Source organism: Capsicum annuum, chromosome 6 (genome assembly GCF_002878395.1).
Source record: "Capsicum annuum cultivar UCD-10X-F1 chromosome 6, UCD10Xv1.1, whole genome shotgun sequence".
Lineage (NCBI taxonomy): Eukaryota > Viridiplantae > Streptophyta > Magnoliopsida > Solanales > Solanaceae > Capsicum > Capsicum annuum.
The window spans coordinates 1,509,039-1,535,673 of NC_061116.1; the positions used below are offsets into that span (position 1 = coordinate 1,509,039).

The 26,635-nt window shown below is 38.5% G+C and overlaps 3 protein-coding genes across 4 annotated transcripts; 2 read left to right on the forward strand and 1 right to left on the reverse strand.

Annotated features, from left to right (window-relative positions):
* Window positions 1–248: 248 nt before the first annotated feature.
* LOC107873735 (11S globulin seed storage protein Ana o 2.0101) lies at window positions 249–3,218 on the forward strand (the record flags this gene model as incomplete). The annotated part of the gene is given in 4 exon segments (XM_047413409.1): window positions 249–484; window positions 1,037–1,167; window positions 1,888–2,194; window positions 2,698–3,218. Coding segments are annotated over 4 exon segments (1,079 nt in total), but the record flags the coding sequence as incomplete, so codon positions are not given.
* Window positions 3,219–5,356: 2,138 nt separating this feature from the next.
* Window positions 5,357–9,484, forward strand: LOC107873734 (CDT1-like protein a, chloroplastic). The gene is made up of 7 exons (XM_016720685.2): window positions 5,357–5,773; window positions 6,959–7,078; window positions 7,184–7,418; window positions 7,926–8,624; window positions 8,712–8,913; window positions 8,996–9,086; window positions 9,231–9,484. The coding sequence occupies exons 1-7, from the start codon at window positions 5,439–5,441 to the stop codon at window positions 9,286–9,288; spliced, it is 1,740 nt and encodes a 579-aa protein (XP_016576171.2). The 5' UTR covers window positions 5,357–5,438; the 3' UTR covers window positions 9,289–9,484.
* A 602-nt stretch (window positions 9,485–10,086) lies between these two features.
* Window positions 10,087–26,362, reverse strand: LOC107873733 (myosin-11-like). Of its 2 annotated transcripts, XM_016720683.2 has the most exons (38): window positions 26,158–26,362; window positions 24,042–24,170; window positions 23,697–23,840; window positions 23,461–23,606; window positions 23,221–23,377; window positions 22,659–22,717; window positions 22,415–22,574; window positions 22,185–22,334; window positions 21,860–21,996; window positions 21,290–21,436; window positions 21,099–21,200; window positions 20,957–21,014; window positions 20,771–20,872; window positions 20,325–20,362; window positions 20,080–20,206; window positions 19,806–19,985; window positions 19,224–19,355; window positions 19,032–19,141; window positions 18,856–18,916; window positions 18,239–18,416; window positions 17,635–17,840; window positions 17,433–17,552; window positions 16,465–16,563; window positions 16,148–16,369; window positions 15,862–16,001; window positions 14,897–15,011; window positions 14,790–14,819; window positions 14,449–14,700; window positions 14,192–14,347; window positions 13,909–14,115; window positions 13,654–13,800; window positions 12,402–12,472; window positions 12,224–12,323; window positions 12,088–12,144; window positions 11,207–11,263; window positions 11,040–11,120; window positions 10,812–10,894; window positions 10,087–10,718 (listed from the first exon to the last, which is right to left on the reverse strand). In XM_016720683.2, the coding sequence occupies exons 1-38, from the start codon at window positions 26,158–26,160 to the stop codon at window positions 10,595–10,597; spliced, it is 4,587 nt and encodes a 1,528-aa protein (XP_016576169.2). In that variant the 5' UTR covers window positions 26,161–26,362; the 3' UTR covers window positions 10,087–10,594. The 2 variants fall into 2 exon arrangements, with proteins under 2 accessions (XP_016576169.2, XP_016576168.2); XM_016720682.2 differs by lacking the exon at window positions 26,158–26,362 and having other exon boundaries at window positions 24,042–24,176.
* Window positions 26,363–26,635: the final 273 nt, after the last annotated feature.

Sequence of the window (26,635 nt, forward strand, 5' to 3'; positions counted from 1 at the left end):
TGATCGTATTCTTCAAACAGTTAGATAAAACGTAATAGTAACATATTTTTTTTCGTGCAAGTGATGATGATCGTATTATTGTACGCACATGATTTGATGTAAGCAATAGGTTGAAGATTTTAAGTGAAGGTATTACTGTTTGAAGAGTCGGAAAGTTAGATAAAACATAATAGTAACATGTTGTTTTCTTGATGTGCTAGCAATGATGATCTTATTCTTGTGTCTATATGATTTGATGTAAACAACAGGTCGAGGATTTTATGGCTTAATGAACTCGGGTTGCCCCGAGACATTCCAATCATCTCAAAAAATTCAACGATTTCAAGATCGACATCAAAGGATTGAACAATTTAGACAAGGTGATATAATGGCATTTCCAGCAGGTACTGCACATTGGGTGTATAATGAAGGAAATGAAGAACTTGTTCTTGTTTTTCTTGAAGATTCATCTAACAATGCCAATCAATTGGATCAAGTCGCGTGGGTGCGTAAGACAAGTTTTTTTATTTTGAGATAAGCATCCAGTATCCCCGAACCCCCGAACTATGGCCAAAGTTTCTACGACACACTCCAACTTCACGGGGATCCTATTACCTCCCAAGCTAAATTTTAGCATATTTTTGTCAACCTTTTTAGCTGACGTAGCACATGGTAGTCCTTCACACGCCTCGGGTGTTTAACTTCACACAAGGTGCCACATCAGCACAAAATGGTGACAAAAATACGCTAAAATTGAGTTTGGAGGTAATAGGACATCCATGAAGTTGGAGTGTATCGTAGCAACTTTGGCCATTACCCATGAAGTTTAGGGGTACTGGATTGTGTCGTAACAACTTTGGTCATAGTTCGGGAGTACTGGATGCTTATCTTGTTTTTTTTTTAATTGTTACTCAGTCACAAGTAGCTCGAAATTATGTGTCTACTTATCGTATTTTATCTGCTGATACTCATTTTTTACATAATTTAATCGACATTTAGTCCTTGAATTTATCTTATAAATTTTGATACGAGTTTAAGCTATATACACTACGCGCAGAGGATATTTATCGCTGGAAAACCACACCGAGCACTACAACATCAAGGTAGACAATACGGTGGCCGCAGCTATGGCAATGTTTTCAGTGGCTTCGATAAAGAAATTCTATCAGAAGCATTTGGTGTTTGCAGGTCAGTGTTTTTGACACGAAACATAAACATATTATATACGAAAATTTACTAAAATTTCTTCACAATTTCAAGAATACAACGATTCAGTGCTAAGAACCTTAAATAACGAATCCAACAAGCATATGCCATGCTAAGTTGGAAAAAAAAAAAGGGTTCATTAAGTCTCTTTCGTCAAGAAATTACATTGGGCAAAACTCAAATTTTCACATTATATTTAAACGAGTAAATCATCTAGTAACCCCTGAACTATGACCAAATTTGTTACGATACACTCCAACTTCACAGAGGTCCTATTACCGCTGAACTCAATTTTAGTGTATTTTTATCACCCATTTTAGCTGATGTGGCACCTTTTTAGCTAACGTGACATGTTTGATGTGGGCTCCATTTTTATGTAATAAAAGTGTCACGTCAACACAAAGGGTGACAAAAATATGCTAAAATTGAGTTCTGGGGTATAGGTCTCATGTGAAGTTGGAGTGTCGTAGAAACTTTGGTCATAGTTCGAGGGGTACTGGATACTTATCTCTATTTAAATGGATGAATCTTGTTGACTTGAGGAAAAATTCTAGTAGTAATTTGCAAAGGGGGTTCAAAAATAGCATTAGGTCATAGATTAAGTCGTGAATGCAACATTCCTAGTACATTTTTTTAAAAATATATTCTTGATTTCACCGCTGCTATCAAGTTTAAATTCTGAATCCGCCTCTATAATGAAAGGGAAACGGCAAGGAAGCTACAAGGACAAGATGACATGAGAGGTCACATTATTAGTGTTCAAGAAGGGCTTAAAGTAATTCAACCACCTTTCTCGCAAGAACAAGAACAACAACAACACGGACAATATGATCCTATGAATGGAATAGAAGAGACAATTTGTTCGGCTAAGGTTAGACAGAACATCGATGATCCCTCTCGTGCTGACATTTACAACCCACACGCAGGGCGTTTTACCACTATCAATAGTTTCACTCTACCTATTCTCCGCTTCCTCAAACTCAGTGCTTCTCGGGGAGTTCTCTACAGAGTAAGTCAATCATTTTCCGTTCAAGTTCTATGCATTGACGTTTCATAAAAAAATTATACAATCATGTTACTAGCGTAAAAGAAATCAAATCTTTACGATGTGGTATATAACTTAAAGGTTGATAACTATCTTGGCATTTTAACAACTAGTAAAAGTTACTAGAATCCTATTTTGATGAAAAACACCATCTATTGGAATCTCAATCGAGATACATGGACCGGGCATTAGTTCATTCTCGAGTGTAGTGGAATGATGAGTTTATTTCTTCGCTTTTTTTGACAATAAATCAGAATTCTCGTAAAGAATGAGCGAATATATGAGATTATTATATACTTTTACATTACATATGATCTGACTAAGGTGTAAATGATCAAAAATCCTATCTTCTTTTTTACTAGAAAAAGAGATAAACATCCAATACAGTGCGTAGAACTGAAACTCTTTCTGAGAAAGCGCGCCACTGCACGCTTTTGTGTTCTTCTAACACTCTTTACTAACTGCAGAATTCGATGATGGCACCTCATTGGTATTCGAATGCGCACAGCATAGTGTACATAACAAGGGGAGAATCAAGAATGCAAGTAGTAGATCATCGAGGACAAGCAGTGTTAGATGACCGTGTCAGAGAAGGACAATTTATCGTTGTGCCACAAAACTACGCGATAGTAACTCAATCTGGAAATGGAGGTTGTGAATGGATAACATTCAACACCAATGACAATGCCATGATCAACACGTTAAGTGGCCGTACCTCGGCTATTCGAGGGCTGCCTGTCGATGTCATTGCCAATGCTTATCAGATATCGAGAGATGAAGCGCGGAGGCTTAAGTTTAATAGAGAGGAAACTCTCATTTTCCCAGTTTCTACTAGATCTCTTCGTCCTTACGAGGGAGTTGTGTCTGCTTGATGAGGTACTGGTTTTACTAGTTTATGTAAGAATCGCGGCGCACTTTATGTACTGAGAAAGAGGGGAAAATGAAGAACAAATTTTCGAATAAAAGAATGTTGTTCGAGTTCTTGTGATCTTGATGTTTCTTGGTTGTTGATATCTCTATAGGAGAGAAGAGAGGTACTTGGAACTCTTAAATAAAGAGAGATGCATCCCGTCGAACTGGCTAAAGTTGCTATGACACACTCCAACTTTATATGCGTTCTATTACCCCGATTGAGTTTTAGCATATTTTTGTCACACTTTTGTGCTGACGTGGCACCTTTATACATAAAATGAGGTCCCCGTAAAAGGTGCCACGGCAGCTGAAAAGATTGACAAAAGATATCATGTCAACTAAAAAGGATGATAAAAATACCCTAAAACTTAGTTTAGGGGAGTAATAGGATCCCATGAAGTTTAAGTGTGTCGTTGCAAATTTGGTCATAGTTCAGGGAGGTACTAGATTCAGAGAAGACTACATGCATTATCTCTGTGTCTTCAAATACTATTTTAGGGCTTATCAATCCCCAGTTTATTTCCATAAAGTGGGGTCTGATGCAGATCATATCACTACCTCAGATGAAGTAGAGAGGCTGTTTCCAATAGACCTCCGGCTCAGGACCGATAACAGATATAACAAAAAACATAAAAGCAAACAACATACAAGGGGTGACATATCGCTAGATAATAAAGAAAACGAGACTCCCTCAAGGTAATATTACAAACTTTAGCTACGAAATATACGAATCCAACATCTAAAAATACTCTTTTCACTTGTTGCATTCATATCAGATCCTTCAAACATGCATTAATCTAATAATCTCAACTAGCACGATTCATCGTGCCACTATTGTTTTTCTGGTTAGTCGAGTGGTTATTGCCCATTTTTCCACCGTTATCAAAATCTAAGTTGCTCGAACTCTCCAAATGAATTGCCGCATCAGTATCAGATCCTTCAAAAATGCACTATTTTTTAAGGATCCACAAGCACCTTATGACATTTATGAAGAGTTCAAGCAGTATAGATCGGCATTTTTAAAGGATCCGACAAGCACCTTATGACATATATGAAGAGTCCAAGCAGTATAGATCAAAACGAAGGATAAAATCTAAATAGTGTGGGGACAGTCCTTCAAAATATCTGCTCACGATTCAAAAGGTATTTCTCATTATTTTTAAGTAGCTTTTGCTTGAACTATATGTTTATGTTGGTATGTGTATACTATACTATCTTCGAAACTCACTTATGAAATTATAGTGAATATGCAAAAGTTTATAAACCAGATCTCGTTCCTTCATTTATAACCAATTAAACAACATTTAATTGTTTAGCAAATCTAGCTTAAAAAAAAAGTTACTCTCCGTATTTAATTGTTTAGCAAATCTAGCTTCAAAAAAAATTACTCTCCGTGTCTCAATTATTAGGACAATTGAAAATTCGAGATTTAAGCTTCTAAAATTTTGATTAAGAATTTGAAATTAAATCTCTATTTTTGAAAAATAAAATTTACATATTTAAAAACTGCGTAAAAAATACTATAAATAATAATTATTAATAACTTAAAATATCTAAAAGATAATAAAAAAATAACCAAAAAAATATTTATTTGACTCTAAAAGTTTTAACTATGCCACATAAATTAGTACGAGATATATAGAGTATGATTAATAATAGAACTCATCCCATATAAAAAGTGGGAGTCGAGCTGCTCAAGCAGACTCCGATTCCGTCGACATGCATGCTTAGCAGAGGTTCACTTGGAAAAATTTTATATTTCTCTCCATTTTAATCTATTTATCGTACTAAAATATATTAAAAATACTATAAATAACAAATATTCTGCTATTTATTTAACAACTGCTATGTAAAAAGTAATATAAATCACAATAATTAAAAAAATATTTTAAAAATTTAATTGACTCTCAAAATTTTATTTGCATCATATATGCATATCTAAGGATTTTCCATTAAACGCATAAAGGTTCTAATTAAATACATATATTTATTCATATCTTAGAAATTTTTTCTGTTAAAACTTATTTAGCGCCAAATCTGACGTGTCCACCTCAGCTTTCCCGCTAATTTGCGCCAAATCCCACGTGGCATGTTGTCCACGTCACCTTTCCCGCAAATTTGCGCCAAATCCCACGTGGCATGTTGTCCACGTCACCTTTCCCGCCAAAAAAAATCACGCTACATATAGTTCCCCACTCCCCACACCCACCCGTCCTCACTTCTTCACTACGCCCCACCCCACCCCACCCCACCCTACCCACCCCCAAAGCTCTCTCTGCAAATTCAATTCTCATCAATGGAGTCTACTGATTCATCACTATTGAACACATTCAAATCAAAGAAGAAACTTCAAATCGGATCATCCGACCCGAATGCATCCGGGTCGGATCCAATTTCGAATCCATGGAGTTCCAAAACCCCCGAAAAGCCAATCAGTCGTCCTCCTCCTCTTCGCCGGACCCGGAATCGGAATGCTGCATTTTCACTCAAGGATATCCGACAAGCTGCACTGAACCTCCGGAAACCCGACCCGACCCGACTCGATAAGTCTTCCAGCTCTATGAAAACTCAATTGGATGCTTCGTCTGTGAAATTGAAGAAGCCTGTAGATCCAGTAAAGCTACCTGAAAAGTAAGTGTTAAAGCTTTTTTTTTTTTTTCGATATTCATCTTAATTTGTTTGTTCGATTTTGATTTGGCATGGATTTTGAGAAAGTAAATTATATTTTTGAATGTTGTAGACGCAAATTAAACATATGCAAGTGTAGTAAAATGCCTTTTCTGGATATTAGTTTTAATTTGTTTGTTCGATTTTGATTTGACACGAAATTTAAGTATGTAAATTATACTTTTGAATCTTGTGGACGTAAATTAAACATACTAAAGGTAGTAAAATGCCTTTTTAATCTTGTGTCTTAAGTGTAGCAAAATGCCTTTGTTCTGGCTATTAGTTTTAATTTATTTGTTCGATTTTGACTTGGCACGAAATTCAAGAAAGTAGACTTTTGAATGTTGTGGGTGTAAATTAAACATACGTAGATGTAGCAAAATGTCTTTTTAATCTTGTGTCTTAATTGTGTTTATGTGTTAAGTTAGAACTAAAGAGTTGCTCCGATAAAAAGAGGAAAGAGTCATTTTTTTTTGTTTTAATTTGTATGTTATTTTGATTTGACATGGAATTTATGAAAGTATGAATTTTGAATTTCATGTTTAGTATCAAACATACTAAGATGTACCAAAATGCGTTTTAATCTTGGGTCTTAATTGTGTAATGTGTAAATTTGGAATTAAACAGTTGCCTTAAAAAAAGAGGAAAGCAGTCTTTTTTATTTAAAATCGTATTAGAAAGGAAAAGTAAGACAAACAAATTGAAATTAACGATGGATTTGAGACTTCGTATGTGTATACACAGGGGATGCGCTTGAACAATTTGCTATAAAGATACATTAGTCATTTTCTTTTAAGATCCATAGAGTTGGGATTGAAGCCAAGAACATACATATATATTGAAAAGTTCCAAACTTTTTGTAGTTTGAGTTAACTAGTTTGAATTGAGATGTAGTTATTTGATGTTACATTGGAGTTTGTGTTTGTGCGTGCTCGTTTGTGTGTGAAAGCGCGCTAAAACTTGGGGAAATATTTAACTTTTTGACTTCATAACTCGGAAAATACAATGTGTTGGAAGCTAAGGAACTTTAAAGGTTGAATTTATGAAGTTAAATGTGCACGTTATGCTGTTGGCGTAAAGCTGTATATATTGTTGTTTTCAGATTCTCGGGGCTAAGCTTTTTCCGAATTGTGTTTTGCTCTTTTTCAGGTACGAATTGTTGGATAAATTCTTCAATAGCTTGGTTAGTTCGATTCAGTTGCTACAGTTGAAGGGTTCATCGACAACATTTACAAACATTAGTGCTAAAGTGGAGTGCCTATCAGATAGGTATGCCTAAACAAATGACATTTTTCGACGCATTTTTATCGATGATTTGTATATCGACTTTTGCTAATTGCCTAGTGTTGTGTCTCTCTGTTGAATATTGTGTAGGAGGTTTACTTACAATCACTTGGCACAGCTGAAGTTTCTTTTACCTGAGGCTATTGAGATAAAAAAGATGCTTGTACTCGATGAACGGACAAGCTGTATGAAGCCTGATCTTCATATTACGTTAAATGCTAATGGAGTTGAAGTTGATGAGAAGTTGAAATTCTCTAGTGTTTCCGATAAACTGAGGAAAGTGTTCCTCAACCGGATTTTGGATTTCGCTAAATCCCACCCTGAGGTAATATACACTCTTTGTGCAAGTTTTGACAATCGGGAAAATTGATTTGCTATGATATGTTGCCTGTACATTATTTGTTATTCTTAAGGCCCAAGTTGGATGCGAACGGTGCGTTTAGTATTTATAGACTTAAATCTATGTTGATTGAAATCGTTAGTATAGTTTGAGATGTTAAGCTAGCTCCGCCAGGCATAATGTGACTTGTGCAACAGAGAATTGCTTTGCAATGAATTCTATGTCGCTTGGACTCTTGGAAAATGTCATGTCGGATCCTTCAAAAGTAGTGCATTTTTGTAGGATTCGACACGGGTGCGGCCACATTTTGGAGAGTCCGAGCAACTTAGGCAATGATTTGTATATTTGTTAGGCCAACTGAAACGTGTCTGCTGTATTTAGTGTTCATAGACTTAAATCTACATTGATAAAGGCGAAAAGAACAGATTATATTACGATGCTTTGCTTTTTGTGCAAAAGCGTTTGTTAACAAATGCTATTTCTGAATTCCAGGGTGATGACATTCCTGAGGAAGCTCTACCAGGAGCATTCGGTGTGTCTAAACCAGAGGTCTTAACGAACTCGTCAAGTCCTGCAGGAGCACCGTTGATGGAGGAGACATCAATTAGCTCGATGCAGAAGCCGCCAGAAGCTGTATCTCATCTGTCTCAATCTTTCAGGAGATCCTTTTCTCATCGAGCATCAGTTGGCAAATTAGAGAATGCAAAGCAACATCCGACAGTTACTTCTTCAGAAACCCAGATTGATAATTGTTCCACCAGCATCGCCTCTAAAGCTGCCGATGAAACTCCTTCCAAATCGCCTTTGACACAAACTAGGTCCACAAGATTCTCAACACGACGAGGGGTTCATTCTGCTACTCAACCTTCAACTCCGTTGAAAAACATGAAAAGTGAAGATGGTTCGTGTTTGTTAAGTGCTGAAAGTACTCCAGCAAAACTTGCATTTACTCCAGCAAAACTGATGAGTTCTACGCCTTTGCTCAAACCTTCCAAGAGATGCTGTACGACTCCAGATGGCGAGTCAACCGAATCACCTAAGAAGCTAGTTAGGCGCCCCCCTCCTAGTCGGTCATTGACCTTTAATACTCCTGTAAAGAGTTCAAAAGTTACAGAAGACGTCAGCAGGAGCAGAGAATCATCAACAGATGATGAAATCTTCGACATTCTTCAGGAGAATCTTGTGCAGTCGGTAAGACACGAAAAGAACTTTCTTCAAATATCTATATTTCGTAGTCTAGTATTTGATATTATTGGCTTATTTTTCTCCGATCTACAGATAAGAGAAAAAGAGAAGATGGCACTAGAGGATCAAGATCCAGCTCTATCCCAAGCGAAATGGCACAAGAAAATGATTTCGAGCTTGCCTAAGTTCTTCGACATGATTTACTTCCTATTTAATTCAATGAAACGCTCTGTGATTACTAAAGAGGAGCTTATGCACAAAGTGATTTCGAGCAATCCAGAGATTGCTGATAAAAGTAAGCCTGTTTGATTAAATACGTCGAGCTGCTTTGACAACAATTTGAAACTTTTTCTGACTTGAAACTTCTTTCTTTGCAGGAGAAGTTGAAAATCAACTCCGGTTACTGCTAGAATTCGCCCCTGAATGGATCCATGAAAAGCTGGCGTCTACTGGAGATGTACTCTTGTGGTAAGCTTTGTTTCTTCCTCGGCCTGCCTATCCATAATTTCAAAAGTACGATCTAATCAGTGCTAAGAACCTTAAATGGTGAACCAATCAAGTCCAAATCTTGATTCATAGGAGCTTGACGTGATAATTTTGTTTACCTTGCAGCATCCGCGATGCACCAGATGTTGAATCAATACACACAAGAATAGCCGAGGCAAAGTGAGAGGAAGCAAGGGCAAGGGGATTTGAATTCTGCCCCGAGTTTTCCAAGTCGAGTTGTAAATGATAGTTTGGCTAACAAGATTATTTCGATACATTGACTGGTTCTGCAGCATATGGCTGCATCATTTTGCTATTCAGTACAGTGCAATGTCATTTTAACTGGTTTAGTCAGCAATATAGAGCTAAATTTTCGAAAATGAGACTTTTTCTTTTCCATTTTGCTTCATGGATTGATATTCTAAACTCGAAATGGTTCAATTAATTTGGATTCATGCCGCGACGAGCTTTAACTACTTGATAATAGCTGTTGGAACTTTCATTTCTTTAACTAACCACCTAGCTTTTAATATCATTGGCGCCCGACTAAATTTGGATTCGTGTTGGGATGTACTCGTAATAAAGAGCTAAATCCACCCCTCCCATACTTCATCTGAGGTAGTGGTATGGACTACGTACACTTTACCCTCCCCAGACCCAATTTTGTGGGAACACACTGGGTGTTTGTTATACTGTTATCTGTCTTGAGCTGGGGGGGTCTATCGGAAACAGTCTCTCTACTATCTGAGGTACTGGTATGGACTGTGTACATTTTACACTCCCCAGACCCCACTTTGTGGGAATACACTGAGCATGTAGTTGTTGGCAACATCAACTATCTGGTGCAAATTGAATAACTTGCTTTTATGTTCCTCTTTTCTTTGAATCTTCTCAACAAACTGATTCACTCTCCGGAAAAATAATCCGGATTTACATCATAAATCGCCAAAATGAACACAAACGAAATCTTGAATATCATGTAGAAACAAAACGAATCACTTGTATAGAATGTGTCAAGGCATATGAAGAATGGCTTTACGCGAGCCTTTATGTTAAGCAGTTATTCGCTCCAAGATGCACGACAAGACCTTCAATCTCTCTCCGACATTGATATGAAAGTTGGAAAAACTTAAAAACTCAAAGCTGCCTCGAAATGTTCCACACAGACATCAGTGTGAAGAATGAAGACCTTCTATTCTGTATATTTCATATAGTTGATTAGTACAAACGAAACAGGCTGGTTCATGCATTACGCGTATACTAATGTATATTTCAAAAATTGCTCAACTATATGTATAGTTCTCCACTGCCCCCTCGTAGTACGCCTCAATGGTTGCACGCGATTACTAGGCGTGTCTCCTCCTTTTGTGACTGCTGCTGGGATGTGCAAGATGAGTCTACATGATTCAATGCACTCATCGCACCTCCATGTGCACGCGAATCAAAGATGTGGCTGCATGTTCCTAGAACTGAATTCTGATTAAGGGCGATTAGTCTGCACGTGGCAACAAGAAACTGAACCCTGAGTTTTCGCGTATAAGTGGAGGTGGTTCAATGTCTGCAATATCAATCTGATCCATCGATTTAGAGAGGTCATCAATTGAGAACGGTATGCTGCACCATGACCAACAAGCGCGATCAGTTATAAGTGAAAGTACATTCTAAGGAAGTCGTGCACAAAAAGGGAGTGGCGATTTTATATCTAACCTCGAATCATCATCAAGCAAAAAGGAATTGCTGACTGCATTGTTCGAGTCTTCAGTCATTAGTACGCGCATATTGGATATAACCTGTCAAGTGATCGATAAACTCTACTGATTAATCGACAGCAGATAACAAAAGTAAGAGCGTTTACAGCAATCAAAGATGTAGCAGACAGTGTTCGAAACTGTATAAGCCACGCTGTGCGCGACGCAAAGGAATAACAAGGCTTACATCTGGTGAAAGGCTATGCGTGCCATATTTGTCGTCCCAATACATTGTGCTGATTCTGTAAAGTTGTTGAATGCTAAGCACCTGTTCATGATTTACAACTTCATGAGAATGATAATGTATGGTCTCGAGAGATGGATCATCGGTATATGTAGTAGTTCGGTACTTACAGGACATAGATCATGGCTTACTTCATCCAACGTTTTCTTTGGCTTCTGGTGTATGACCTAGTACAGTCCAAAACGAGCAGAATTAAAGATCGCTGCCGATGAAATACAGACAAAGATCATTCCAAATTCTGTCGAACTACAGTTCTTAGGTTCGTGCACTCAAATTTTGTGGCACGTTTCTTCAATCATGGTCACATTGCATCGGACAACAACAAAAGCAGCAAACCCAATGTATTCCCACATAGTGGGGTCTGGGGAGGGTAAAATGTATGCAGTCCATACCACTACCTCCGAAGAAGTGGAGATGCTATTTCCGATAGACCCCCGGCTCAATGTACGCAGTCTATACCACTACCTCCAAAGAAGTAGAGAGGCTGTTTCCGATAGACCCCGGCTCAGGAATACTATACACTGACAAACCAAAAGCACACACCTCACCCAAACCCTCCTAACTAGAAGCTTCAACCCAGTGGTGGAGCTACCTTTGCTTCAGGGGTTCATCCGAACCCCCTTCGATAAAAAATTCTACTGTTTTTATACTATTTTTACATGGTTAAAATATTTTTTATGCATATATCGTAGATATTGAACCCCCTTCAATTAGTTCGTATATTTACTTCTGAATCTCCTCAATGAAAATCCTGGCTCCGCCACTGCTCCAACCTATGTACAAAGCCCTAAGATTGCTAGCCAGGCTACACCAAAGCACACACCCACACGCACTAGCCCTCTACCCTAATCCGCATCCTTCATACTTTCCTATCTAGCGTCATGTCCTCAGTAAGCTACAACTGAGGACAAGGACATAAATTTGCAGTTCTGATTACTAGGAAAACCGATCCTTTGCCTTTGTTTTTCAGTTTATATAGTCAGTTACTTACCAGAAAACCGATCGCCTGTCTTATATGCTTGAGCTCCTCCCAAGCTAATCCTGTATACTGAACAAGTTCCCTTCATCAGCGAGAACAAAAAAACATGGTGAATAGTGTTGTAACAAGTGTGAGGAGACCAAGGTACCTCATCGGTTGCTTTGTAGCACCAGTGCTCCAGTTCCGCCAAACCAGTTTTGACGTATTCACCGTTGCTAAATGAACAGCATTCTCTTCTCAACAAAAGGCTACAACAAGGAGGCACATATAAAGAGTTGAATCTTGAAGCTATAAGAAGATTATGAGATATACACTTGACGACAGACCTGTTAAATAATTGGACGTTGATGAAAGAAAAGACTTGCGTAAATACTTTGCGCACAAGAAATGGAGGCACCTGAAATACAAGAGAGAAAAATTAACCCTATTATTATGTCCTATCATGAGGTAACCAATATGTAACTCTATATCGAGACTGCCTCAATGCATCGATTACTTAATAGATGATCGCAGTCTTCAGGAAAGTTCGGCCGTTCTTCCTTCAGCTAGAATAAAAAAGGGCAGCTCGGTGCACTAAAGCTTCCGCTATGTGAAGAGTCCGGGGAAGGACCCCACCACAAGGGTGTATTGTACGCAGACTTACCTTGCGTTTCTACCAGAGGCTGTTTCCAAGGCTTGAACCCGTGACCTCCTGGTCACATGGCGATAACTTTACCAGTTACTCCAAGGCTCCCCTTCTTTCTTCAGCTAGAATATATTACTTAAATTACATGAAAAGTATTAACTACTGTGTGAATTATTCCTTCCACCTATATGAAGTATGCTATTCTTGTTGGTGAAAAGAAGGGAAGAGTAGTAGAAAAATTCATTAAAGGGCAGCCCGGTGCACTAAAGCTCCCGCTATGCGCAGGGTCCAGAGAAGGACCCCACCACAAGGGTGTATTGTATGCAGCCTTACCTTGCATTTTTGTCAGAGGCTGTTCCGTTAAAGGACGGAATATGCTCCAGAAAGGACTATGTGCAGATGTATATCCATGATTTTTTTTTACTAATTTAGAGCAGAGGAGTCATTGGAAAAAGATGAAATATAATCATAGAAAACATACACATCTTGCTTTTACTGTTATAACAGGAGTTACTCCCAAGGGCGGAGCCAGTCTTCTGTTCGAGGGTTCGGCCGAACCCCCGAACACGGAAAAATGTACTATTTATACATGATTAAAATTATTTTTTATGTGGTTATAGTAGGTGTTGAACCCCCTTCGACTAAGTTTTCTTTGAATATGGAACCCCCTTCGTTGAAATCCTGGCTCCGCCTATGGTTACTCCATATATTCCTTGACGTAAAAGGGGTAGTGGATTTCTTTCCGTCTTTTGTTGAATCTTTTTCACGGCTCGATAGAAAGACAAGCCAATGATATTTTTTTCGTGTTTCAGAATACGGTTAACCAAGACATCATTCCATGGGTTGATGATATCAAGACTGTTAATTCACCTTCCAAGTTCAAAGCAAGTAAATGGGAGGAAAGCAAAGATATGGACGGCGTGAAAAAAAAAACATGCTTCTGCGACTCTTACATGATTGGCTTTCAATAAGTTCAAAAAGTTAGCGAGACTCTTGACGATTCCTTGCCAGTGCGCGATCAAAATTTCCTGCGCAGCCGCATTTGCAAGTGTACGTGCTGTTGCCCCTTTAAGTAAACTTGCTCGAGATATCCTTGGTGCCTAAACCAAAGATTGGAACATGTAGAAAAGCTTTAGTACACCTAGAATCTAATGTTGTTTACTATGTTCGAACAAATATTTAGGTAGATCTATGACAGTATCTCAAACCTGAATGCACAACCCCAGAAGCGGAGAAATCTCTTTCTTAAGATTATCGCGGATCATTCCATAAATCTTTTCTACATATGCTGTTAGCTGCTGTTTAAACAACAATGCAGGATATTTGGCTTCAACTTGGCGTAAGTTATCCACTCCACCAGCCGAATCACCATCAACGAGAGAAAGATTTACACCTTGAGGGGTTCCACGAAAGCTCTACAAATTGTTTAATCAGCATTACGTGTTATACATAAACGATAAATATCAATTTTTGAAATGGAACTTCTTTCACCTGTGTCATTCTCCCAAATAGAGTTGCTGATGATTGTCGCCTGTGCTGTGGGGTAATCCCAGCAGCACCACCGGCTTTTAATGTACGTTGTAGCAGCAGCAACAGTGTGGATGCATTGGATAGCCAGTAAGCTAACATATCGTTGTTGTCCTGAGTCTACATCGTTGAAAAACTAGTTCGTAAGTGAAAAAGAGACATTTATTTTATCGATCTGTATCTTTCGGTATAACATTGTGTATAACTATATTAACACTGACCTCAATAGCTTGGCCAATGGTTTGTATTACCCTGTCGAATATACTGGTTCTCTCGACTTCAAATGATCGCCATTGCCTAAGGCACTTGTAGATAATGCAGGCGGCAACAGGTCTGCCTTTAGAGAAGCCGAGGTGCTGTGCAACACACCGGATGATCAAGTCCTGATACTCCTGTTGTTTATCATTAAGTGATTTTTGTGGTCTTCCTTCCACCTCGGCACTCTCCCTTGAAAATGAAGCGCTAGACAGATCCTTCATAAATTTCAATCGTTAATCAACCAACAAAAGAGGTGAGCGATATACTAAAACGACAACTAATGTGCAAGCAGCCTTCGACTTACTACGCTATTCCTTGTGCTGCTCTCGCTCCTCTGCCAATATTGTAGAAACAGGAAAAAAATTAGTTATAGATTTAACATCTGATATGAATGGAGGTTTTCAGGATTACCTGAATACTTGATCTTGACCGGCTAGACAGCAATTTATTGTTCTGCGCCATCGTCAGAGCCTGCTGGCGAAGTACTTTGTTTTCCGACTCTATGTTGGTGAGCTTTTCTTCGAGCCTTTTAATAAGAAGGACAAATATTTTGATCAACTACATCCTGAAAATGTCCGAGGTTCTCCTAGATATCCATTTTGTAATACAAGGATACCAATTGTAATGGTGTATGGACATCTATAATAAAATAAACCAATTGTATGAACGTCTCATCTAAAAGCTTGAACTGAGAGAGGATACATGTCTATATATTTATATCGTTTAAAGCACTTCCCCTCACTGGTGAGCCCCCTTTTTGGGGCTCTCGAGCAAGTGAAAATATTTTGTTGATGGATGGTAGCGGAGCTTGAACCACATCCTCCGCCTGCATTAATACCGCGTGATATTGTATGAACTTCTTGGTAAAGCCTCTATGACCGTCCCTTGACCTGATTCATTTCAGCAGCTAATTTGACTGATCCTTATCATGAAATAGGCATAACAACAATGTAACGGCCCATCCCACCAGTGATATTGTACGCTGTAGGCCTAGACACGCACGGCTTTAAAACGCGTCAGTAGAGTGAAAGGCATATTTACTTATGTACCCAACATTTCTCCTGTGTTTTGCCGATGTGAGACTCCTTATCCTAAGTTGGGGTGTTACAAACAACTTGGTAATTTTCTTCACGGACACTACTCTCGAGTTTGAATCTGAGCGTTAGATCAATTAGAAGAACAAACAGAAAGATATTTCCCCTCAACAAGTAGATTTTGAAAATGAAATCTGTTACTACATTACTGTATTTTAGTTATTTCTTTTGGGTTGTTACACAAACTGTATTTTAGTAATTTTATCGACTCAAAAGGTTGGTAATCTCTATTCTCACAGTGTTCAACGAATAAAACAGTTATCGATATGTTTGAGTAGCTACCTGCTCAGTGATTCCTGAAATTGTTGAACTTTTTTTTCGGTTTCTTCCAATTTCTTGTGCTTTCCTTCACTCGATTCTTGAGCTTCAGAATGTTTCCTTTCAGAATCATCAGCCCGTTGCTTTTCAGATTGCAACGCCGCCTATGTAAAGGTTGAAACATGAAAACAACAGCCATATGTTAGCGGAGAAACGATGAACTTCCACACAAATTCTGTAATCTGTAGTCTCTCCTTTGTTCTACGGTCGATAGCACTTGAGGTTAACTTTACGAGTTCAGTGTCGGTACCTTTAGATTTTCTACTTCTGCATTTAAAGCATCAATCTTTTCTGTATCCTCGACAAGAACCGGCTTCTCTTCCACGATAGAGGTTGCTTCTTCAATTGCTTTCTGCGCAGCCTCACGTTCCTTGATGAGCAGGGCATTCGTTTGTTCCACTTTGCTTTGCGCACCTTCCAATGAACTCTTCAGCTTTGCTATTTCCTGGCTCTTCGCCTCTTCCAAGTCCGTCTGTGAAATAGCGGATCAAACAGTGTCCCTTCCACTTGCTTTACATATCATGCAGGAAAATGAAATGCGTGATCTGCTTAACGTAAGTGAATTACCCTTAGGCGTTTCTCCAACTGCAGACGCCATGTAAGTTCTTCGACCTGTTTTTCAAGCTTATCCTTTGCTTCTTTTAGTGCGCCCGTTTCTCTTGAAGCCTGACAGTATTGGAAATGTGTGTTAGCGATCCACAGACAACCAGAACATTAGAAAACACACTATTAGATACGAATAGATTAAAAATAAGATCTTACTGTATCAAATAGCAAACAACAATCTGATACATTCTTTCACTTGAAGAAAATGCAAGGGGTACTATGTCGATAACCACAATAAGTGAACTAGAAGGTTTAAATCCGTAACTGGATTAACGGACTTCATAGTTCATCACTCAGCGACAAGTATAGTTACGTGTAGACTGCATGCTGTTGTTTTGATTTCCAATGTTCAGAAGATTTTATAGAGTAAAACATCTAGTACTCCCCTGAAGTATGATCAAATTTGCTACGATACACTCCAACTTCATGGAGGTCCTATTACCCCCCAAACTAAATTTTAGTGTACTTTTGTCATCCTTTTTAGCTGACGTGGCACCTTTGACATGGCCCCATTCTATCTAATAAAGGTGGCACGTCAGCATAAAAGGGTGACAAAAATATGCTAAAAGTGAGTTCGGGGGTAATAGGTCCCCTCTGAAGTTGGAGTGCGTCGTAGCAACTTTGGTCATGATTCGGGGATACTGGATGCTTATCTCAAATTGCTGGGATCGTACTTTTATTACTTCGCTTGAGGTTGCTCACCACGTCTCTATGAGTTTTACCAAAAGGAAGCTTCATAATGCTCATCTCTTTCTGATAAAGGTTCAGAGGAGCGATTAAGGATCCATCATGCTGCAGAACAGCTTCCAAGGTGAACTACGCACCGTGTAAGTAAATGCCTTAGCTAGCAGATTATTACTTATTTAACGGAGCATCATCTCAGTGCATATCAAAGGAAATTGAAAGTGCGATACAGTCCAAAAACTAACCATCTTTAGTTTCCGAAGCTCTTTCTTTGCAACCCTTCCCCTCCATCTGCATTGTGTTACAATCGCTGCGATTATGAGTTTCTTGTAATATGAAAAGGCTCGATGACCATGCCAATGTGCCTGCAAGTAACTTTTCTAGTTAATAGCGAGAAGAAAAGGGCACGGTCAATCCACTGAATCGATAGAAAACAAGTAAACGAACTTGTATTTTAGTTGCTGCTTTGGTTTGTCTTTTATATCTGAATTCCTTTCGTGCAGCTGTCGCTCGAATTCCTGTCTGAAGAGCAATGACATTGATTTTGAGTCCTGTATAGGACTTCCGGGCCAAATGTCCACGCAATTTCGTCTGGATTCTGATAGAAGCAGCTTCTCGTTTCATATTGTCGTACACTTTGCAAGCAAGCCTTCCTGTCGACCATGACAAAGCGACAACACAGAACTTAGTAAGCAGTAATACTCCTTACACGGTGCTTGTTTTGCGATTAGAAAAACACCTAAAAATGTAGGCACTATGACTATATAGATCAGAAGGGTGAAAAACGACAGATGTTCCGAGAAAAGTTATTGATATAGAACAGATGGTTCATATCCTCCATAAACAACAAGAACAACAAACTCAGCGTAATTCCACAAGTGCGGTCTAGGGAGGGTAACGAGTAGGCAGACCTTACCCCTCCCACCCCCCACCCACTTTGAGAAGATAGAGAGGTTGTTTCCGATAGATCCTTAGATCAAAGAAAGATGAAAAAGAGGTGGTAGAAGCAAACAGCAATAACGACAAGATAACAAGTTATAAATAGAAAAACCTCGGCATGAGGATTGTATGCAAATCGCAGACTGCTGCAATGCGAGAAAGTATTTCCTAGCGATATGAGTTCGAATTTTCCTTTGGATTGTCTTAGCTGCTTTCGCTAGTTTCTGTGCTCTGCGTGCATCCAGCTCAGCCATCTGACCAGCTCTGAGAAAAACTTTCGTTTTTCCAATCTGCGAAAACCATTTTTCCCACAAATAGTTGATTCATAAATTTGGGAAACTCATGATACATCGACTAAAAGATTTCATCAACCTTATGAATGCTGCATGCAAAATGTATACGACAGTGTCGTGGAGAACTATTCCAAACAAATGAACCAATTTTAACCGTGTGAACAGTGGATAACAATAGTCCTAGTCCTCGGCATATATAGAAAACTATATTAAGCGAAGCCGCGAACAATCCATAGAAAAAGCAGATATAAGAGATGAGCCATATGGACAAGTTGAAAAAGCTACTAAGACATTGATCTTCTACTGAAGTTATGGAGAGGTGTTAGATGAGAAAGAGATACACGCTCAACGCTGAATAATGTAATACCATCGATTGTGAAATCAAATAAATAAAACAAAACAGCTTTTTCGATAAGAAAGAAAGAGTTCAAATAACCTGAGCACCAGCAAGCCCCATCTTTTCCAAAATCTTTTTGCATGCAACTTTTTCATCGGCGCTGTCCACAAGCGGATCAAATCAACATAGCATGTCAATTCATCGTCAAGAAGCTAAGCCGCGATGAATTGAAGTGAAGTTGTTTTTTGGATTAGGAACACAAAATCAGTACTTACTTCCCTTCCAAGACCTCAGGAGCAAGAAGTCCAAACCGGTTAAGGAACTCAAAGAATGTCTTACGGGTTGGGTAGCCAGCGCAGCTAATTCTAATTGCTTCTAGAACACCCTGACGACAACAAAATGTAAGCATAAAGTTTTAAGAGTACGAAAGGAAATTGTTCATCTAAAAAATGTCGAATTTTACTCACACCACATCGCAGTTGCTGCAAAATGTTAACATTCTCAAAAATCGCAGGTTTTAGTTGATTGTTAGGCTTCACGCATCTGATATAATGAGGTTCCGTAGAATTCAGAGTTTCCATCAACGATGTAAGTTGTAACTGCACCAGTTTAATCAGAGTTATCAGACTTTCACATACTTTTCTAAGCAATAAGGACTTGGCAACAGTTCACCAATATCTGTCGAAAGTAGAGTAAAGCATCTAGTGCTAGTGCCCCCTTGAACTATGACCAAATTTGCTACGACACACTCCAACTTAACCGGGGTCCTATTATCTCCTGAACTAAATTTTAACGTATTTTTGTATCCTTTTTAGCTGACGTGCCACCTTTTGTCAACCTTTTTAACCGAAGTGTCACCTTTAATGTGGACCCCATTTTACGTAATAAAGGTGTCATGTCAGCACAAAAGGGTGACAAAAATATGCTAAAATTGAGTTTCGGAGGGTAATAGGACGCATGTGAAGTTGGAGTGTGTCGTAGCAACTTTGGTCATAGTTCAAGAGGGTACTAGATGCTTATATCTCGAAAGTATAACAGTCAATAACTACCTTAAAACGAGAACCGATGGATGAGAACTTTGACGATTTGGATGATTTGGTTGTTTCCTCAGCAACAGGAGGGAAAAGGCCAGCTACAAATGGGCATTTGGAAGCACTTAATAAATCTTGATGCTCCGGAACAACATAGTCTTTGTTTTTATCCAAAAAAAAATTGGACTGGTATTGAACCTGAACACAAAGACAATTTACTGTTAGTAATGCCTATATCCAACACAAGAACATTTGACCGAACAGCAAATTCATTCCGATGAAGTTCTTTTACCTCTCCGGCATAATGAGCGATGGTAAAATCAGTACGAGACAGTTTTGGTTTGATAAATCGTTTGTGGACTTTGAATGTCTGATAAAGCTTCTGAGAGAATGTTTCATGAGTTGACTTGGGGAACATACTGAAAGAGTCCATATCAAAGAAACGTCAATTAAATTATTCTTCCTCGCCAAGACAGAAGCATATACAACACCTATGTACAACGCTCATACGTACAGATGAAGTGCTATACATCTTACCAGGCTTCATCGAGAAGAGCGATGATACCTCCAGGTTTCTGCCAAGCAATACAATACAAATCAAATTTCAATGTGATACCTCAAAATTTATGCAGTACAACAAAAGCGGTATGTTTTTTAAGTGGAAACGATGCACAAGGGTATCAGTAAATGCTGCGAAACGCATGGTATTTTTGCAGGAATTCTATTGCACCGATAACTTCAAATAACTTCCAATACAATCGTTGAAAATCTATTTGAACCTAATAATGCTTTCTGTCTTCCTAATAAGGCTAAGTAGAATGCAGAGAAAATGAAATGAAATTGAATAAGGCTAAGTTGCTCGGACTCTCCAAAAATGTGGCTGCACCCGTGTAGGATCCTACAAAAGCGCACTACTTTTGAAGGATCCGACATGCACCCGATGACATTTTGGCAGAGTCCGAGCAACATGGGAATAAGGAAACCTTTTCAATAAGATCCAGAACATCTTGATTATCCACAAATTCTATGTAGCTCCAATCGATCTCTTCTTTAGTGTATTCCTCCTGCTCCATCTTGAACACGTGCTGGGAAGCAAATATATGCTCGTTCAGTTTCGCGCTTAGAAGAAGATATCGACAGAAATTATCGAAAATTTCAACTACAAATACCTGGTTAAAGTGTTGCTGCAGCTTCTCATTTGTGAAGTTAATGCAGAATTGTTCAAAACTGGTACACAAAAGTCGAACGAGTCAAATGTCAAAACACCACATTCAACAATAGCCGTGTATCCTCCAACGATTTAACGCCTACCTATTAGTTTTAAAACTTTCAAAACCATATATGTCGAGGACACCAATTAGAGATTTTGAGTTCGGATCTTGACCAATCGAGTTATTTATTTTGTCCACCAACCTGTAAGCAGTTGAAAACCGTGCATGTTAGTGTCAAATGATCGGTAACAGACTACATTAAACAATTCCGTGAAGACAATAGAAGCGTACCAGTCAAACAAGCGAGAATATATCGTTTTAGCAAGCCCATCTCTACTAACTGTTGCAGCATCGGGATCAAGACTTCTCTTTATTACTTCTTCGGGTGTGACCATTACACGTTTCAATAGCGCATCTTCCAATTCCTTAAGATCGCACCTGATATAAGAATTGAATCACATCAAACACTCGACAACAAAGAATAAAGATATAAGCATCCACTGCCCCCCCCCCCCCCCCCCCAACTATTAACCAAAGTTGTACGACACACTCCAACTTCACAGGGTTCCTATTACCCCCTTGAACTCAATGTTAGCGGTATTTTGGTCACCCTTTTGTGCTGACGTGACACCTTTATTACATAAAATGGACCTATGTTAGAAAAAAAGATTGACAAAATTTGCCACGTTAGCTTAAAATGTTGACAAAAATACGCTAAAATTTAGTTCAAGGACGTAATAGAACCCCGTGAAGTTGGAGTTTATCGTAGCAAATTCGGTCATAGTTCGGGGGGTTACTAGATGCTTTACTCACAAATAAATTAAGACAGCGAGAAGTAAAATTTGAAAGCTAAGAACATACATTAGAAGCTCAGCAACAGTCTGAAGATGGAACTTAGATTTGTCATCTTTTAAAACTGATGAATCGATTTCTTCGCCCTTTGCAAACTGAAGATTACCAAGATGAAGAACGGAAGCCACTACTCTAAAAATCGCTTCCTGAAAAAGAAACGAGTAACTTCTTAGATTCTTAGAAGCACTAAAGCTCCCGCTATGCGCAGTGTCTGTGTACGTCAGAAGCTGTTTCCAAGGCTTGAACCTGTGACCTACTGGTCGTATGGCAGTAACTTTACCGGTTACTATAAAATAAAAACGGCAGCACAAACTAAAGGAACTAGGGAATTAACCTGCTCTTGCTCACTAATGCCAACGACATCCATCGCTCTCCGTGTTGCCAGATAATCTTGGGCATCACTTACGCCAACTAGTTCATAGCAACTCGATTGATTAAGATAGTGAAACGTTTTAGGACTACCCAACTTATACTTTTCAACTACCTGTTAAGATAGGAAAACTGTCAAACGGACGTCAAGGCTATCAAATAGATGAAACGAAAGAAGCTTTGAAATCCGATTACCTCCTGAGGTGCTGCACATAGAAGGTAGAAACAATGATAGTTTCGTTCAGGATCTGAAACTTGGCAAACGCGAGATCTTTCAAGGAGGTAAGTTCTAATAGCTGCACCAGATATTCTTCCATTTTTGTCAAACTGAATCTCGACAAATTTACCAAAACGACTGTAACAACATAAGTATAAGCATTTCAGAAGAATAACCGTATGCGACTTCTTCATTGGAAACATGAGTATAACAGTATCTCACCTCGAATTGTTATTTCTAACTGTTTTCGCATTGCCAAATGCTTCAAGTACTGGATTTGACTGGAGATAAAACGGAGTTAAGAGAATAATACAACCAGTAAAGTTGGCAGAAGAAAATGACTGACAATGCTTAATACTTTATAGTACTTTTTAGAAAGAGTAAAGCATCTAGTACCCCAACGGAGGTCCTATTACAACCCCCCCCCCCCACCCCCCAGACTAAATTTTAACGTATTTTTGTCAACCTTTTTTGCTGATGTAGCACCTTTTGTCAACCTTTTTAGCTGACTTTGGAAGCAAAAATACGCTAAAAATGAGTAGGGGGGGAATGGGACCCCTGTAAAGTTGGGGTGTGTCGTAGCAACTTTGGACATAGTTCGGAGGGGTACTGGATGTTATCTCTTTTAGAGATGAAACAGGATTTTTCAAGATTATAGTGTTCAAATAAATGAAAAAGGATTTTTAAGTACTACTGAATATTCACATAGAGCATAGTGACACCTCTACAAGCTTTCTGTAACACAGCAAAATAATAGTGAACTCATCAAGATCATACAGTTTACCTCTAGAACTTGCTGCTCGACAGTTCGACCTTCAGTGCTTCTACGGCCACCCAAATAAGCAAGGTATTGCATAAGCATTTTAGTAGTTTCAGTCTTACCAGCGCCACTTTCACCGCTGACCAATATTGAATTGCTTTTACCTTCATTTATCATTTGCCTGATTCATTATATAAACTTAGTCACAAATGTTGTGTTTGCAGGGTAAATCATGTGGTGGAGTGGAAGTTGAAACAGGAGTACCTGTAAGAAGAATCAGCGATAGCAAAGACATGAGGACTTAATTCTCCAAGTGGTGCTCCCTTGTATTGTTCCATCATGTGGCGATTGTATATATGAGGCAACTTTTGGAATGGATTGATGGCGATGAGAATACTTCCGGTATAAGTCTGTCACAATGTCACATTACGATACAATATGATGATAGAAACACCCATCGATGCAACAATTAATCTACAGAAATTGGACCGTAAACTTACATAGATTTCGTTGAGTTGATATCTTGAAGCCAAATTCTGCAACACGCCAGGCTCGTGCAAATATGATAACTTGGTCATGTCATCAACTCCAGCAGCCGGAGCATCTTCATCTTTCGGATATATTTTTGATAAATTTACTGTAACCTATTTGAATTGAAAAGTGAAAAACAGGTAAGCAGTTGCGAGCGAAAACATAAGAAGGAACGAGACAGAACTTACATAATGCATTCTGAACAAAAAGAACAACACCAACTACTACGACGCTAAACAAGTTAGGGTCGACTAATGAGTAAACTGAAACTGCAAGAATAAAATAATGTTACGCGCAAAAGAGCTATAACGTACCTTCTTTCCATCAGATGTATCGACCTGAACATCCTCTCCATTAATCTGTGATACTTGTCCATCAATCCAAGCAATGGATGGATCTTCAATCCACACATGGGATCCCACAATGATATTTACTGGAGTTCCCTGCATACAATTTACCTTTCTATCAGATCAGAAAGCCAAAAGCAGAAGTACTTATCATGAGATAAGAGGCTAAAGAAATAGGAACACATGCTCCGCGCGCGAAAGAACCTAGATGGTATACCCCAATTGACATGCACAATAGTTTTGCTTACATGTAAGTAGCATACATAAAGCAATTATGTTTGTTGATGCCAAAATTTCAGAACAGTACTTCACTGGAAAAGGAAGGTGTGGAGGATGCGGATTAAGGTAGACGGGTAGAAGGTAGGACTGTGTCTCTTGCTAGTAGGTAGGTGTGTTTTGTCTTGTTATCCATGCTAGCTGTTGTAGTGTCTGGTCTTGGTGTTTTTGTAATGTTGTTGTTTCGGATAGGTCGAGTGTACTTCTTTACTTTGTGGAAGGCTTATTTTTGTGTCTACGTATTTTTTCTTGTGCTTATATTATGTCCTACTCTAGATTGTTTTTGTCTTGAGCCGGGGGTGTTTCGGAAACATCCTCACTATCTCACCTGTGAGGTAGTAGTACGGATTGCGTACTTTATGCTCCCCAGACCCCACTTCGTGGGCATATACTGGAGATGTTGTTGTTGTTGTTTACTTAGCTTATTAGTTTTCGGTGAGACTGATCCAGTGATGATATCAAAGGCGCGCTTAAAGCACTCTTAAGCCCTAAACCGAGGCTCAAAACGTGTTGAGCCTTAACTGCTGTCATCAAGTTTCTAAGGCATACTTTTTTACTTTATCGTAATTGTTTCCGATTTCTTTGCTCATACATTCGCCATTCATGCTTATAATTATTATTTCTATTGTTCTCATCGAACCATGCGCTTTAAGCCCCAACAGACCTTACAGAAGATACATATGGAATGTGAAAATGAACATAAAGTATTCCTTACCATCTTTACTATATTCAGAATACTTCTTCAGCTATACATCCATTGTATCAACAAACGCGTAAAATCCAGAGTTCGATGGAATCACAAACAGACTAATACAGAAAATACACTACCTCCCACCAGCAACAGGTATCAGGTAACTGTGTCCACTAAGGCTATAAAAGATGGAGAGATATCGAACCTGATACCTCATGGTACTCAACCCAACTTCACTGAACCACTAGGCCACACCCTTACACTCTTTACTTATTAGCTTTCTGTCAGACTGATCCAGTGTTATCAAAGGGGCGCTTAAGCCCTAAATGGAGGCTCAAAATTGTGTTGACAACTTTGACTCCTTTTACGTGTGCTCAACTGTTGTCATCAAGTTTCTAAGGCATACTTTTTCGTTGTCAGTGAGTACTCTACAATAAACCAATTGATACTTCACTTTATCGTAACTGTTTCCTATTTCATCGTTCATATATCTGTCATTCATGCTTATAATTATTAGTCTTCGACAAACACATAAATGTTCCTATTTGTTCTCATCGAACCACACGCTTTTATTTACGATTTAAAGCCCCAACAGACCTTACAGAACATACGTATCAAATGTGAACAAGAAGAATTTTTTATCAAAATGAGCCATTTTTTAAATCAATTCACCAAAGTAATATGTTTTTTGAGAACTTTACAAAACTAGTATAAACACTGTTGGCAGTAACGTATAATGATTTAAAAAAATAAACGGACCAAAACGACGTTAAAATAAGAATGATTACTGACAGTAACGTTAAACCAAAAACGTTACCAATGGTAACGATCGAAACTCAGCAACTCTGCCACATCAGACTGTGCAGAGTTGATTTGGCAGAGCCGCAGAGCCTCGTTATAGTTAGTAACGTTTTAAGCTAAAAACGTTACTGTCAGTAAAGATTCCTACTTTAACGCTGTCTACTGTTCATTTTGGTCCGTTAATATTCTTAAAACGTAATACGTCACTGCCAACAACATTTATACTAGTTTTGTAAAGTTCTCGAAAAACATATTGATTTAAAAAATGACTTATTTTGATCAAAACTTGTGAAGAAGAACATAAGTATTCCTTACCATCTTTACTATATTCAGATTACTTCTTCAGCTATACATCCATCGTATCAACAAATCCAGTGTTCAAAATGGAATCAAAGTTAATTGTTAGAGATGCACAACAAATCAGAGAAGTTTTCAGATCACAGGTAACCGTTGATCAAAGTGAGTATTGGATGTGAATGGATGGATGGATGTGTGTGACATTGTTTGGTTGAATAATGCTAAAGAATAGGAGAAATGTATGTTGAATTTTTCTTTATATGAAAAACCCAACACATATTTTGTGGCTAGTCTGTCATCTTTTTTTGCATGAAATGAAAATATTAACTGACACTGTTACATAATTATTATTATTATTATTTTTCAAATATGTAGAACAATACTTGTCCGCTATTGATTTGACATGGGGTTAAGTACCAATAAATAATAAGTAATTCTACATCGGTAAAACACACGAGAGATAATGTTGGGTATATAAGTAAACAGGTCTTTCACT

Coding starts and splice junctions, on each gene's coding strand:
- LOC107873734 (XM_016720685.2), top strand. CDS start 5,439: ATGGAGTCTACTGATTCATCACTATTGAACACATTCAAATCAAAGAAG. Junction 7,079..7,183: donor GTGGAGTGCCTATCAGATAG/GTATGCCTAAAC, acceptor AATATTGTGTAG/GAGGTTTACTTACAATCACT. Junction 8,914..8,995: donor TCCAGAGATTGCTGATAAAA/GTAAGCCTGTTT, acceptor CTTTCTTTGCAG/GAGAAGTTGAAAATCAACTC.
- LOC107873733 (XM_016720682.2), bottom strand. CDS start 24,176: ATGCAGGGAACTCCAGTAAATATCATTGTGGGATCCCATGTGTGGATT. Junction 18,917..19,031: donor CCTGAGGTCTTGGAAGGGAA/GTAAGTACTGAT, acceptor GCTTGTGGACAG/CGCCGATGAAAAAGTTGCAT. Junction 17,841..18,238: donor CATACAATCCTCATGCCGAG/GTTTTTCTATTT, acceptor CATGGTCGACAG/GAAGGCTTGCTTGCAAAGTG.